We start from the raw sequence: 15,343 nt of genomic DNA, 5'->3' as shown, positions 1-15,343 counted from the left end.
ATATTTCATTATTTATATACATCACATTTGAAACTTTAAATACATAGGAAATAAAACTTTACAATAAGTTTCTTACATTATTTATTAACATAGATGCTTAACAATCTCACATATTAAATTATTCCATCATTAATTAAATGACCAATATTTCCTTTAGGGTCCTCAAAGAAATCAGATACATCATAATGAGTGGTGGAATTTTCAGCAACATCATTTGAAACGAAATTCGTCTCCTTTCCTTTGCTGTCTTTTTTCAAAGATGCTTGATAAAGATCAACTAGGTGCCTTGGTGTACGACAGGTACGCGACCAATGGCCCTTTCCACCACAACGAAAACACTTATCCTCTGTTGATTTATTTTTCCCAATATTTCTTTCTTTATCCCACTTCTGGTGAGATCATCTCTTTTGAACATAATTCCTTTTCCTTCCATAATTTTTCTTGTTATTAAAACCTTGCCATTTACCTCTTTTGGGGTAATGATTTGCCGCATTTACTTCATGAAATGGGGCGGCGCCAGCTGGGCGTGCTTCATGATTCTTTAAAAGTAATTCATTGTTGCGTTCAGCAACAAGAAGGCAAGAAATTAACTTAGAATATTTTTTAAATCCTTTATTTTTCTCGATACTGCTGCTGCAGAAGCACATTCGAGGCATGGAAGGTCGAGAAAGTTTTCTCTAACATATCATTATTAGATATCTTTTTCCCACATAATTTCATTCGTGAGGTGATTCTAAACATTGCCGAGTTATATTCATTTATGGATTTGAAATCCTGTAGACGCAAGTGCGTCCATTCATATTGGGCTTGAGGAAGTATCACCGTTTTTTATTATTGTACCTTTCTTCAAGGTCTTTCCAAAGATTTGCAGGATCTTTTAATGTGAGATATTCATTTTTCAATCCTTCCTCAAGATGACGACAAAAAAAAAAATTATGGCTTTGGCTTTATCCTTCTGGGATGCATTATTTTTAGCCTTAATGGTATCTCTAAGATCCATTGAATCAAGATGGATTTCAGCATCTAATATCCATGATAAATAATTGTTTCCAGATATATCAAGGGCATTGAATTCAAGATGAGAGAGCTTCGACATAATGAAAATTTGTTACCTGAATCTTCCTAAAAATTTGATCAGAGTCTCGTGCTGATAACGTGTTGTAGAATAAATAAATAAAAAAGAATAATATAAAATAAAATGTAAATAGAAGACTCTAATTTTAATATTCACTAATATAATTATCTCATTATAATAATAGAAGTAACTTATATATTTATTACTATTATATATTAACAACGTTTGAAAAGAGAGGAGAAAAGTTTTGTATATAAACAATATATAGAGAGAGAAGAGATTATTGTTATTAATAATAAATATTATTCACGGAGACTTAACCTCCTATTTATACACACAAAGGGACTTCATTTTCAACTCTCGATTAATATGAATTCATCTTTAAAAAGATGATTCTTTCAATTAACTGCCCAAGTCATAAATGAACATCCACATATTTATTCTTATCACAACACTTTATTCTTTATTTTCTCATCTTAAGAACTCTTTGGATGATACAAACTTAAAGTAACGATATAAACATTATTTTTTAACCGCAACAACTTTTGCAAAATTATAAACTTTATTTGGACCATTGATCGACCACATGATCTTCATTCATCATGGATGCATTTGCCTCATTGGGGGATCTGCAAAAGGCACCCTCAGTTTACTATCATTTTTATTATTTTAACTAGAGCATCACAAGCAAATTTATCAAGCCATATATATTTTTCAAAACAAAAATTACTTCATGAATACGTACTAAATTATTCTTGTTTTAAATTGTAGAATATAGTAGCAATTAATTTTTTCTAACACAATAATGGTGATAAGTGCGTTCAAGTTTCTATACTACTTATTCTTATAGGCACAAAAAAAAAATACTACTTATTCTTATTATATACCGATAAGAATAGAGAATTAATTTTTTTTTCAATTAATTTTATAAAATATAATTATACGATTAAATTCTCATTGTGGTTCTTATTATATACCGATAAGAATAGAGAATTAATTTTTTCTTTCAATTAATTTTATAAAATATAATTATACGATTAAATTCTCATTGTGGTTCTTGAGATTTATGATTTTTACCATTTTATTATTAGTCTTTCATATTCAAAATTTACTATACTAATCCCCAAAATTCAATTCGAGGTACTATATTAGTTTCTAGACGCTTTTTAACGTTAAATCAACGAGTGAAATGTTGGGCTAACTTTGACTTTTGCTATGCTAGACACAGAAAAATAGTATCTTTTCGTTTTAGCTCTTAAATAAAGCAAAAAGAGGTTATTTTGAAGAATGAAGGGAGATATGATAATTTGCATATCATATAAATTTTTTTTTCTTTTTTTTGTTTTTGCCTTGTTTAAGTGTTAAAACGAAACAACGTTATTTATTGTGTTTAGACATGTGTTCAGTGTGACAAGTCAGAGTTAATTCAGCACTTAATTCGTTGATTTAATACTAAAAAAGGTCCAGGACCAATATGGTGCCCAAAACTGAATCTTGAGGACCAATATAGATAATTTTAAATTTAAATGACTAAAATAATAAAAATGGTGAATCTGAGGGGCTACTTTAAAAGTTTAGTCATAATTATACACTTAAAAACAATATAAAAAATAATTAGCAGAACTAATTTTTGCAATATATTTAATAACTTTACAGAGTTTGATTATTATACATTTTAAAATTTTGAGAATAAAATAAAACATCAAACATTTTACATAGTAATAAATTCCATGTTTATTTTTTTTTCCTTTAGAGTTTAGAGCTTAGGTTTAAAGTTATCAACATTAAAGATTTAATTAGTTTTAGAAAGCTTACAATAATAAACACTCACCAGGAGGAACTGGATGAGTCCTTGGACCTTCATAATCTATATCATATCCGGTGTTTTGGAGTCCTATTTACACATATCACAATTCTTATTAGCAATAGTTGGTTTAAATAACAGTTAACCAAGTATCATCAGCAAATTTAAAAAAGTAACTATATTTTGAATCTATTATTTAAAAAATATTTAAACACATAAATTTAATTAAATAACTGTATAAAACTATATAACATTGACCATCATGTCGAGGAGAAAATGGACCATCAGAATCTGACGAGTTGATCTTGCTATTTGCTTTTCCTGTTAAAAATTATTCCAAACCTTAGTAGTAGTAGTAATATATATATAAAAATCTAAAATTTAGCTATTGAATAGATAGATAGAAGAAAAAATATTTTGTTTCTCCTTTATATGTTTAACGCTTTAATTGGTAGTTTAAAGTTTTTTTCCTTTTTCAAACAAAAGAAATTTTAATTATAGTTTGTTTATAAAAAACGCTAGATATATACTAAAATTAGTCACCATGTATTTATATACATATAATTCAACTCATCTTTTATATATATCTTTTGTATTTTAATGTATATTTTATATTGATAACTGATTTTGGTGATTAATTTTACTATATATCTAATATAGTTATTTTATTTTAATCAGGGCACTTAGGACATTAATTATCAAAATCCTAAAAGCTAGAGTTCCTATTTAACATTAGATGCATCAAAATTAAAGATTTAAAAAAGTCTGTAATTAAACTTATCATGTGATAATACATACTAAACGATAAAATTTCTCTTTTAATTTCCGAAAAATATAAATTGTTTAAAAAAAAAAAAAAGACCCACCTAGTGGAGGAGGAAAAGCACGAGTCCTTGGTCCCTCATGAGGTGTGTTGTATAGGCTATTTTGTTTTCCTGTTAAAAATCGTTTCAAATTTCCAGCTCTCAATATTATTTGTTCAAATTAATGAGCCAAACATCAGTGAACGAATAAAATAGGAGTAATACTAGTGAACAAATCCTATATCAGTTAATTTCACCTAATACTATAATATATTATTAAATAAATCTATTATAAAATTTACTAAAAATGAGTAGTTAATTATTGAACTGGAATTACCGATATTTTTTCATTTCAGATATTCTTATCATTTTCTTATTTTTAAGAGTTTTAAATTTTTTTTCTTATATTAAAGATTGATTGTAATGTTGGCACGCAAGATTTTCTCGTAAAATAGGACTTAGCATTATTGTCTGCAATTAGTGTGCATGTAATAAAACATACTCAAATGCTTTTTTTTTTTTTCGTTTAATTATTCTGTTAGTTCTTATAGTTTTATTAAATTTTTAATAATTAGATTTTTATATTTTTTTCTTTTAATTAGGTCCCTACATTACTTTTAATTTTATAATTAGACCTTTTAAAGGTAAAAAATATTCGAGTTAATTGAATATTTTTTCGCAAATTGAAGATATTCATAATTAAAAATCTAACTAGATTTTTTAACACATGTATTTTGAGAGAAATATTCTGTTAATTTTAACGTTTTTTATATAAAAATAATCTAATTATAAAATTAAAAACAGTATATAAATTCAATTAAAAAATATAAAAAATTAATTAAAAATTTGATAAAACTATAAAAACTAATAAAATAATTAAACTATTTAATTTTAAATTTCACTGGAAGCTATATAATTGATTTAACCGGAAAATTAAATCAATTATATATATACATGGAAGATGATGGTGTCTTTATCTTTGGTTTAATTTAAGGAAAGAAAGAAAGCTTAGATTACCTTCTGGTATGGTTCTTGCAGAACACATGAACGCAGAGATAAGCAAAACGGAGACAAAAAAGAAGGAAGTGGAAGCCATCAATCTTCCTCAGTTTCCTGACTAAGCTTTGATGTCTATAGATAAATACACAACTGTCCTATCATCTATTTATAATAAACTTATAAATGAGTAATTGTATTTACTTCAATTTCTTTTTAAAAAAATTAATAATTTCTCTTAATTAAATTAAATAAGATAACACTCAATATTGTTCTACTATACTCACCAAATAACCAAAAAAATGTGACTCTAATTTTCTATATAAATATAAATATATATAGAGATAATAGACATAATAAATTAATGGGGATCACTCAAATAAAGATACTTATTTCATCTTTTATTAAAGATATTTTTGTGTTGCATTTTAATTGGTTTCTATATAATTTATTTGGTATTCTTCATCACATATTATTAAATTCTTTAAAAGATTTTCTTTCCAAAAATAATAAAAAACATTTAAATTGAATTAATGCAAAAAGATAATAAATTAATTATTAAATTTTTTCCTGAAATAGATTATATAAAAAAATATGTCACACTCATAAAAAAAATTGTTTATATAAAAATTGTTATATATATATAACAAGCTCAAGTCTCTTAAATTTTTTACAAATAAAAAAATAATTAATTTATATTCGTGCGATATATAAAATAATACTATATTATTATTACATTATAGATTAAAATTCACTAATTTAAATTTGTTGTTATCTTTAATGTAAGTATTAGAAATAAATAAAATTTTTATAACTAGATGTAGTGTAACAAAATATAAATAATATTAATTAATTTTAAAAAATTATGAAAAATTTCTAAAAAAATTCTAAAAGATTCTGAAAAAAGTAAACATAAAAAGTGTTCATAGAAGTAAATATGTTTAAAAATAATTTTTTTAAATATTTTTTATTTTACAAATATATTTGATATCCGATCTAAACATAAAAAGTTATCGAATTCGATTTGATAAGTTTAGTACGAATTGTATCGAAATTTTAGCCATATCTGATTTGCGAACACCCTAAACAATAATAATTAAAAAAATTATAATGATTATAATTTTAACTAAGAAGAAGTCCCAAAAAATGTACTAAATACAAGAACAATTTAATCAAATATTAAAAAAAATATACTTTAAATCAGTTGGACTTTTTTTACCCATATATATATATATATATATATATATAATGTAATAATAATAATATAGTAATCATTTTATATGTCACACAAATATAAATGTTTTTTCTGTGAACTTAAGAAAGGTTTTGTAAGTCTCTAGTCCTGTTATCGATTTTTTTGGTATTAGCCCTCTTTTTTTATCAATTTGATTCATATATAATTTGGATGATAAATTATTTGATGATATATTTTTTTTTACTGTGACATACTTCTTTATTATTATTATTATTATTATTATTATTATTATTATTATTATTATTATTATTATTATTATGCACATTCAAAAATTCATAGATAAAGTGAAAAAACCATGAAGTGCAATCATGACTTTAAAAATAACAGGCCAAAATTATTGCCATAACAAAATGGAAGTATGAAAGTTTATCATTTTCCTCTAATGGAGGGAATAAACTTTTAATAGTTTATTTAACATTTTACAGAATAAAAATAAATTTTAGTACGAGTTTAATATATTTATTCATCATAAAATATTTATAGAATTATTCGTGGATAAATTTTAGAAAAAAGAAAAAAGGGATGATTTTTAATTTTATTTTTTAATAATATTAATTTTTTATCATATATAATTATTCAATTATTTTTTAATCACATCTAAATAAATTATTCTTAAAATTTTTTTTATGTGTTATTCAATTATCTTTTTTAGAAAATAATTAACTATTAAAATAATTAAACTTTTCACAACAAAAATAATAAAAAAAATTATGAACAAAAAAATTAATCATCATGATAATTTTTTGTATTTTTATTCATATTTTAATTATAAACATTGATTATATTATTTATGAAATATGACTATAAATATAGATAAAATTTAGTTATATTACATATATATAATTTTATTATATTGCTTATAAAGTTAATATTAAATATTAATTGATATAGGTGCCACTTCAACCTAAATATTTATAGAAGTAAGTTAGTGAATAATTAATTAGAAAGTTACTAATTTACTGCAGTTAGATGTCCATTAGTTTGAGTTAGAATTAACCATAGTTAATTAAGTATTGTTAGTCTCATGTATAAATGCTCATTATAATACTCTTATAAGTGTAACTTTCTATCATTCTTCAGCAACTAATCTTCATTCACTTTCATACCTTCTCTCTGTCACTCTTCTCTCACACCTTCATCCACTCATGCAACCTCTTCCCAACTCTAGGCTTTATCAGTTAAATTATAATTATAACTATAGAATTATTCTGATATTTTTGTATATGTGGTTAATTGATAATGTTAAAACATTACTCTTAATTATAAATAAGATTTATAATTTAAAAAATCAAAGACTTAATTAAAAAAATACGAAAAAGATGATGTTAAAATATTCTAACTCTTTAAAGTAAGAATATTGAAATTCAATTAAAAATTATTTAAAATTTAAACTCAACAAAAATTTATATTTAATGTGTTTTGTATTAAATATATTTAATAACCTATTATATGGTATTGATTGAAATTAGTGTTTATAATGTTAATTTTCTAATAACACTTTATTAAAAAGAAATTATTTTTCTAGAATTTTTTAAAAATTAATTAAGATTATATATATTTTGTTACACTATATCTAATTATAAAAATTTTATTTATTTTTAATGCTTATACTAAAAATAAAAATAAATTTAAATTAGTAAATTTTAATCTATAATATAATAATAATATAGTAATTGTTTTATATATCGTACGAATATAAATTTGTTATTTTTTTATTTGTAAAAATTTTAAGAAGTTTGAGCTTGTTATCGATATAAATCATATAATAAATTTTACTTTATATATATATATATATGTGTATTGATGAGTGTGACATATTTTTTTATATAAACAATTTTAAAAAAAATTAATAGTTAATCTGTTATTTTTTTAGTTTTTTATTATTTTTGAAAAAAAAATCTTTTAAAAAATTTAATAGTCTGTGACAAAAAATACCGAATAAATTATACAAAAATTAATTAAAATACAACACAACATCTTTATCAAAAAGTAAAATAAGCATATTTATTTAAGTGTTCTCCTAAATCAATAGATCCCTGCTACGTATGTCAATTTACCCAAAAACATTGCATTACATACTATATACAGCAAATAGTTGTCATATTTTCATTGGTATTATAATCGATACAAATCAAATTCGATAAAGTATTATTTTGATCTTTTATGTTGGGACTAAATTTTAATTTGGTCTTTAATATTTTAAATATTTTTTTAATTTCAAAAATTTTAAATGAATTTAATATTGTCTCACTTTTAAATCTGATAGGAATAATTAATAGGAGTATTGTAAACGTTAATATTTTTAATTAAGTCAAATCTTTTATTTTTGAGTGTTAAAAAAAAATAACCAAAACTTTTTTGTAACACTTCCTTTCTTTCATTTTTTTCATATAAAACCTCAAACATTAGTAATCAATCATCACCGCTCCAAAATATAAAAAAAAAACCATTTATATTGTTGATCGATAAAGGGTCGATTTTACTTACTTAAATCGAACGATATTATATCTTTAATATATTTTCATGTCAAATTTAATAATGGAATAATATTAAATCTATTTAAAATATTTTTAGACTAAAATAAAATGTTTAAAATATTAAAAATCAAATTAAAATTTATTTTAAATATTAAAAACTAAAATAATATTTTATCCTATAAATTATAATTCTAGACATTTAAATTTTAAATGGACTGTAAGCAAAATGGTGTGGGCTAACAACACTTCGGCCCATTTGGTAAGGACCGTAAAATCAAACAAAGAAAAACATGCGAGACAAAAAAAACAAAGAAAAGCATGCAGATTATTATTTTTTCATAGTAAATAAAAGTAAAAGTCTTGAGTATCAAATCTTTGACTAATAAAAAGAAAGAAAGAAAATAGATCTTCTAACATTGAAACAGACGCTGTTTGCTGTTTCTCATTATCATCACATGATCAGAAAAATCTAAAATTGATCCCAAAGACAACAACAAAATGAGTCAGTTATTTATGATTGTCTCAGAGTGTTGGAGGCATGTCACAACCAAAGTTTGTCATGCGGTCCGGCCACGCTGTTATTTTCTTTATAAAATGTCTTTGCAATATGTTTATTATGAATGATCGCTTTCAAGAGTTTTGTGTGTAATGTTTATATCGTAATGTCCATGCTTTCTTACCATAGCAATTTGTGTAAGTTTTTCTTATGGTTCAGAGTTTTGATACAACATAAAAATTAAAATTTTATCTTTATTTAAAAGAATAAAAACAATCAAAATAATATTTTAAATTTTTTGAGAATAAAAATTTTAATATTATATAAGAAATTATTTTAATTTAAATTATTAAATAAAAATACAGACCAAAAGTTCCCAAACTTTCATGCAATTACAATTAAATATTAAGGCATATTTAGGAGTTGAAAATTATTAAATAATTTAATATATTTGACTAAATTATTATTTAATAATATTTAACTATTAATTTTAAATAAAAAATTTATGTGAATCTCCGCTTTACAATAATAAGATATTTAAATAATTATAATTAATTATATTTAATATATTTTTTATGTACTCTTTATGTATTTTTTATGTACTCTTACTATAATTAATTATAACAATATATTAAATAACTAACACGCTAAACTAATTTCTATTTTAATTGGCATATATTAAATTGACTAACTAGTTATAATTAAATCTATGTTTATTGTTATTAAAAAACGATATAAATAACAGATAGTTCCAAAGTTTTCATGCAGAATCATTCAGGTAATTTTCTCTCTCCATGCATGCAGAATCATTGGTGTAATTTTTCTCGATAGATGATGATACCTAAAAAACAAGAATGCATGCAATGTACAATGGGACGTGGCCAATAGCTTGAATGTGCATGGTAATCAAAACAGTACCTAGAAGATAGGATCATTTATAGCTTATAATTATATATGCAAGCATGCATGTTTATGGCGGATAACTCCACTGCAACACACACAGAGAGAAGTCACTTCTAGATAGCAACCATTCACACCCTTCACTCTTCACTCTCCATATCCCACCACAATGGACCAAAAGCTAAAACGCTAAGTCCTGAACTTGCATTGCCTTCTATTGTGAGATTCATGATAAGAATTAATATGTAAATTTTAACCATTTTCTGCATGGTAAAGTTATAGATTTGGTTTCACATTCTATAACATTTATTTGTTGTCTTTTCCTTTATCTTGGTGTTTTTTTGGGTGAATGGGTAATATTTACATATTAAATTTTAATTTCAAAACCCATTTTTTCCACAACTTCCAACAAGTATTGGATTATAATCACGGTAAGAGAGATTATTTGTATCGACGGTCAAGCCATCGCTAATTAAATTTACCGACAGTTAATTAATCGTTGGTAAAAATGCATAGACATGGAACATTGGTAATTTTCTACTCATAACATAATAATAACGATGACAAAACTGTCGGTAAATAAAAATGTGGTGAAAATAAGTAATTTAATAGCCTTGAGTAAATTAGGGTGTTGTAGTTTTCTACTCATAACATAATAATAACAATGAGAAAACTGTGGGTAAATAAAAATGTGGTGAAAAACAAGTAATTTAATAGCCTTGAGTAAATTAGGGTGTTGTAGTTAAGAATATATTAAAAAAGTTGTCGATAAATATTCTATTTATTTATTATGAAATTAATATTTATCGACAGCCTAAGATTATTTATTTATTTTTTGCTTTTTTCTAGATGTTAATTTTATATATATGTATATATATATTCAAATACATATTATATCAATGAATTATTTAAATAAAATTTTAAACCAAATAATAATATCAAATTTTAATTATTCAAAATTAAATAAATAATAAATCTATAAACTTATTCCAGAGTCAAATACAAAGAATTAAAATAAGAAAAAGTATGGGGAGCCAATGTAGTTGCTATACATACAATATGTACAATGGGGATATTTTTGTAATTAAAATCAAATGATAATTAATGTAATTATTATTATTTATTTCAAATTTCAAATTCAACCCAAATAAGGATTTCACAATGCAAAACTAAAAACTGCCAACCCTCTCCCCTATTTGCACGGATTTGCTTCTCAGACATTCTCATCTCTCAACGGTGCCACCTCGCAACCCGCAACAGCCGCCATCGCGCATAGCCTCGGAAGACGCCACCATGAGCATCGCGAAGGACCGAGCAACACCGTTGTGCAGCATAACTGCCTTCCTCTCCTTCGAGTGAACGGAATTGCTTCTCCCCAAGTCTCATCCTCTCTCACCGTGCTGTGCCGCCACCCACAGCAGCCCCCGTCTCCCATAGCTTCGTGAGACATTGCCGTGCACACCGCGAACACCCGAGCATCACCGTCGCGCAGGTTGCGTCGTTCGCGCAGCCCTAAACCTGCCAGTCGGAAAAGCCCCTCCCACCAGCCAGCGACGTTTTACCCTCCGACGTCTTCTTCGTTCCCCTCTTGGACTACAAAAGGTTAGTATAAGGCTATTGTTCTACTCTATAGATTATGTTTGTCTGACACCTAGGGTTCAGATGTTCTTTGATTTTAGAAACCGAGCACCATGGAAATTGAGCTCAGCACTGCAAAAAGGGGTTTTGCAACAGGAATTTTTGGCTCTTCTGCTAAGCCTAGATCAATCAAGGCTCAAGCTTATTCTGGTTTTTCTTCTATTGCTGATTCATGCCTTTGCTTTGTTTAGTTTATTAGATATATTCTGATATTTCTATAAAGTTAATCAATGATATGTGAACTATGAAGTGGTTGATTTTGATTTGCATATACACATGTATATTGGTTATACATGATTTTTATTTTCATAGATAGACTGCTTACTTGATATTTGATTTTGGTGTTGAATTGCAACAAAGTTTTTCTATTTAGACCCTTCTTGTCTATGTGAATGTATACTCATTTAGGAATATTTGAGAGATTTCCTTAATAGGACTCATTTCTTTAATTTGCTTCTTGATTAATTCTTGCAGAATGTTAGATCACTGATTATGGTCAACCGAAAAATATAGTTTGGCAATGTAATTTTTTCAAGTACAATTAGGCATTTTGCAAAACCATGCATGTTGTGTTAATATGTAGTATTATCCAGTATAGCTGCCTTTTGTTACATCTCTTGATTTGATGGGTCTTAATATCATAATATGCAGAATTTACATATTGTGAAGAAGCTTATGCCTCTCAAAAAAGTTTCTTATTGAAGTTGTATTGCAAATATATCCTTGTTTTTGCCTTATTTTGGTTATGATGATTCTTGTTATGTGTTGATGTTCCTCTTTGTACTGCTCGAGAAACTGGTTGGCACATGACATATGCTTTGTTTTGATGTTGGTTTGATAATAGGTTCTCTTAAAAATGGAGGTGCACTTGTTTACAAGGCATGACAGCATGGTGATAGTGTTGTTCCTCTTGATTTTCTACTCTTGGATAATCACCTTTGTTTACTATTTCTTCTTATTTTCTCCATTTTTCAATCACTTAATAATGTTTAAGCTCCATATTCCAACAATTGAGATTCATGTTGCAGATGGTCTAAAACATTAATGAGATATCCCAGGTGATTATTATTGTTCCAAAAAGGAAACTCTCTGAGACAATTTTAGTGACCAAAATGGCAAAATCTTCGAGTAATAATATATTGTTATTCTATTAACTTTAGTGATTTTAGCATCTTTGATGGTAAACCTGTTATTTGTCATTGTATTAAAAGATGGAGGCAATGTTGTTGACTTTGATCTGTTGTACTTATTTTATTTGCAGTAATTATGTAGCTCATTATATGAGTTTTCCCTTAAATACAGATTGAAGCAACGAATTTGTATAAAATGATTACTCAATTACGAAAAAAAATCGTCAGAAGAATAAACTAGGTGATTATTTTCGACTTTTTGGATGAAACGATGGTCTTATAGATCAATATGGAAGAAGTTGGGCAAAACTGTCCCAGAATTGCAACTTGGATAAAACTTTGGAATTACTATTTGGTATTTTCTGCATAATTTTAGGATTTAATACCTTTCAATTTATTTTGTTGTCACATTTGGTATATTTTCGTCTAAATACAGGGATGACTTCATTGAGGTCACTTAATGTTTCAAATATAGGAGCTACCAGTCGAAATGCTACCGGTTCTTCTTCAAGTCCAAGAGTTTTGAGAATTAGGGTGCTGTTTACTTTGAATTCTGTTATTGGAAGATCAGTAAAAGCCACAGCCATCTTTTAGCCACAATAGACATAGTCCAATCAGTAAAATAGTCCGGATGTTCATTTTACTAAGACGGATTGAGAGCTCAATAATAAGTTGCAGAGGGATTGAGATACATCATGTACTATACTTTAAGCCATTTAAACTAAGACGAATGTTTATTTTACTATAATTACGGATGGCTCTATCCATTCTAAAGTGGATGGTTATTTTGGGTATACTATTTGTAGTACAATTTATTACCCTGTTGTGTTAATGTAAACAAAAAAATTAAAAGAAAATTTGAAATAGGCTGGATGTTCATTTTACTAGGTAGGCTGATGGTTATTTTCATTCTAATTTGGATGTTTAATTGATTTGGATTGAATTTAACATAATTTTGCCTGATTAAAAGGCTTTGTTAAAATTATTATGAGCATGGAGTCTGTTATAATTTGAAAATTTACTAACACGCTTAATTCTATTTAAGTTAGTCATTTTCTTAAAATTTAAGCTAATAAATTATAAAAAAAATGTCACTATTAGATTAAGTGTCCAATAAATGAAAAAATTAATCGGTACTATACTTGCTGTTTATATTGCTTTTATTCACTGCTATTTATATTGATTAATACAATAAGAATTCTTGCTGTTTATATTGCTCTTATTCATTGAATTTTATTTTTCGCATCAATGATTGAGATAAATCACGTACTATACTTTAAGCCATTTAAACTAAGGGGATGTTCATTTTAATATGATTGCGGATGGTTCTTTTCATTCTAAAGTGGATGATTACTTTGAGTATACCATTTGTAGTATAATTTATGACCCTATTGTGTTGATGTAAACAAAAAATTAAAAGAGAAACTAAAATAGGCCAGATGTTCATTTCACTAGGTAGGCCGATGATTATTTTTATTGTATTTTGAATGTTCTATTTATTATTATGGTTCTTTCAGAGGAAAAAATAAATTAATAAAGAAGTTGTAACTATATTCATAAACGCGTGATTAAAGGCAAATTAGGATTAGTGGTCACTGAACATAGCCGGTAACTTCCTATTTGAGATCCTATAGGGAAATTGACTCTGCTCTCTAATTTCTCTAACATTTTTATTTTCGGTCCATAGCCACCTATCCACACATTCAAGAAAATAGCAGTATCCTTGTGCATGCAACCACATTACATTAGAAAGTGTAGCTCCGTGTCTCTAACCAGTTTGACGTATATTAATTAATGGCAAAACTAAGTTGGATATTGGCTTCAGTCTCACTATGACTAGTAGTTTAGTGCTGTTTTATTTCAACTTTTTGGCCACAATAGACATAGTCCAATCTAATGCTCTTTTTCTTGTCTTCTTTTTTAATGCTTTTCAAACATTCAGTTCTTTGTGCTTTTTGCCAACCCCTTGCACACAAATAAAAACACATTTTTTCTTATTGTAAATCACAGCTTTATAGGTTCTTGAGTTCATATATATAGCATAAAGATTAACAAAGTTAAAAGATCTATAGTATGTCGTCATTTACATTGTTCAGTATTACAGAACAAAGAAATTAATGGAGCAAGCAATATCTTCTCAAAATGTTGGTTGCTTTCTATGATGCAGTGTGCCCCGCTGCCTCAAAGAGAGGGAAGTATTTGTACACGACAGGCTTTACCTTTTCTTCTGCAATTGCTGGCCAAACATTCTTCTCCCTTTCATAGTATACAGTCTCATCATGAGGTTTCTTAGGTACACTACTCATAGTGAAGACTCAACAAAATCATAAACCACAAAAGGAGGGTAATTTGACAGCACAAATAAATCCTATCTTTACCGTCTATCTTACAATATGGAAGTTTGTACTGCAAGCCAACCATAAAAGTTTGTAAACCATACAAGGCCCCAATACTTTTTCATGCTAAAATAAATTCAACTAAAACTCATTGCATGAGAAATACATAAACATTAAACAGATTAAATTGCATGCTATATACGACAAAATGAAAACAAGGTATGAAATTAAGAATAAGGTAGAGCAATGATTGATTTCTAGCTAGAACTCTAAACTCTGTTTAGACTAATATCCACAGTCAGTACACATTATCATAATTAAGAAATGATTTAGTTTCCAGTTAAAACTCTAGGTATTATTCAGACAAGTAATAAGCTAAATAAATGAATATCTTTCTCTTCACCCCTCAACTGAAAACAAAATAAGCTCAATT

General features: G+C 26.2%; 1 protein-coding gene across 2 annotated transcripts; it reads right to left on the bottom strand.

Annotated features, from left to right (window-relative positions):
• Positions 1-1,357: 1,357 nt before the first annotated feature.
• LOC148575585 (uncharacterized) lies at positions 1,358-4,831 on the bottom strand. 2 transcript variants are annotated; one of them, XM_088500905.1, is made up of 5 exons: positions 4,700-4,831; positions 3,746-3,814; positions 3,138-3,200; positions 2,907-2,969; positions 1,358-1,704 (listed from the first exon to the last, which is right to left on the bottom strand). In XM_088500905.1, exons 1-5 carry the CDS (start codon positions 4,776-4,778, stop codon positions 1,676-1,678), a joined length of 303 nt encoding a protein of 100 aa, XP_088357031.1. In that variant the 5' UTR covers positions 4,779-4,831; the 3' UTR covers positions 1,358-1,675. The 2 variants fall into 2 exon arrangements, with proteins under 2 accessions (XP_088357031.1, XP_088357032.1); XM_088500906.1 differs by having other exon boundaries at positions 1,512-1,704; positions 2,891-2,969.
• Positions 4,832-15,343: the final 10,512 nt, after the last annotated feature.

Source organism: Arachis ipaensis, chromosome B1 (genome assembly GCF_059453495.1).
Source record: "Arachis ipaensis isolate K30076 ecotype BB chromosome B1, ASM5945349v1, whole genome shotgun sequence".
Lineage (NCBI taxonomy): Eukaryota > Viridiplantae > Streptophyta > Magnoliopsida > Fabales > Fabaceae > Arachis > Arachis ipaensis.
Note: the sequence above shows the minus strand (reverse complement) of the source record. Positions and strands in the feature narration are given on the sequence as shown.

Excerpts from the sequence above, each read along its gene's own strand:
- LOC148575585 (XM_088500906.1), bottom strand. The coding sequence starts at position 4,778 with ATGGCTTCCACTTCCTTCTTTTTTGTCTCCGTTTTGCTTATCTCTGCG. Across the intron at positions 3,201-3,745 it reads TGCTTTTCCTCCTCCACTAG|GAAAAGCAAATAGCAAGATC; the intron begins GTGGGTCTTTTT and ends AATTTTTAACAG. Across the intron at positions 2,970-3,137 it reads ATTTTCTCCTCGACATGATG|GACTCCAAAACACCGGATAT; the intron begins GTCAATGTTATA and ends ATGTGTAAATAG.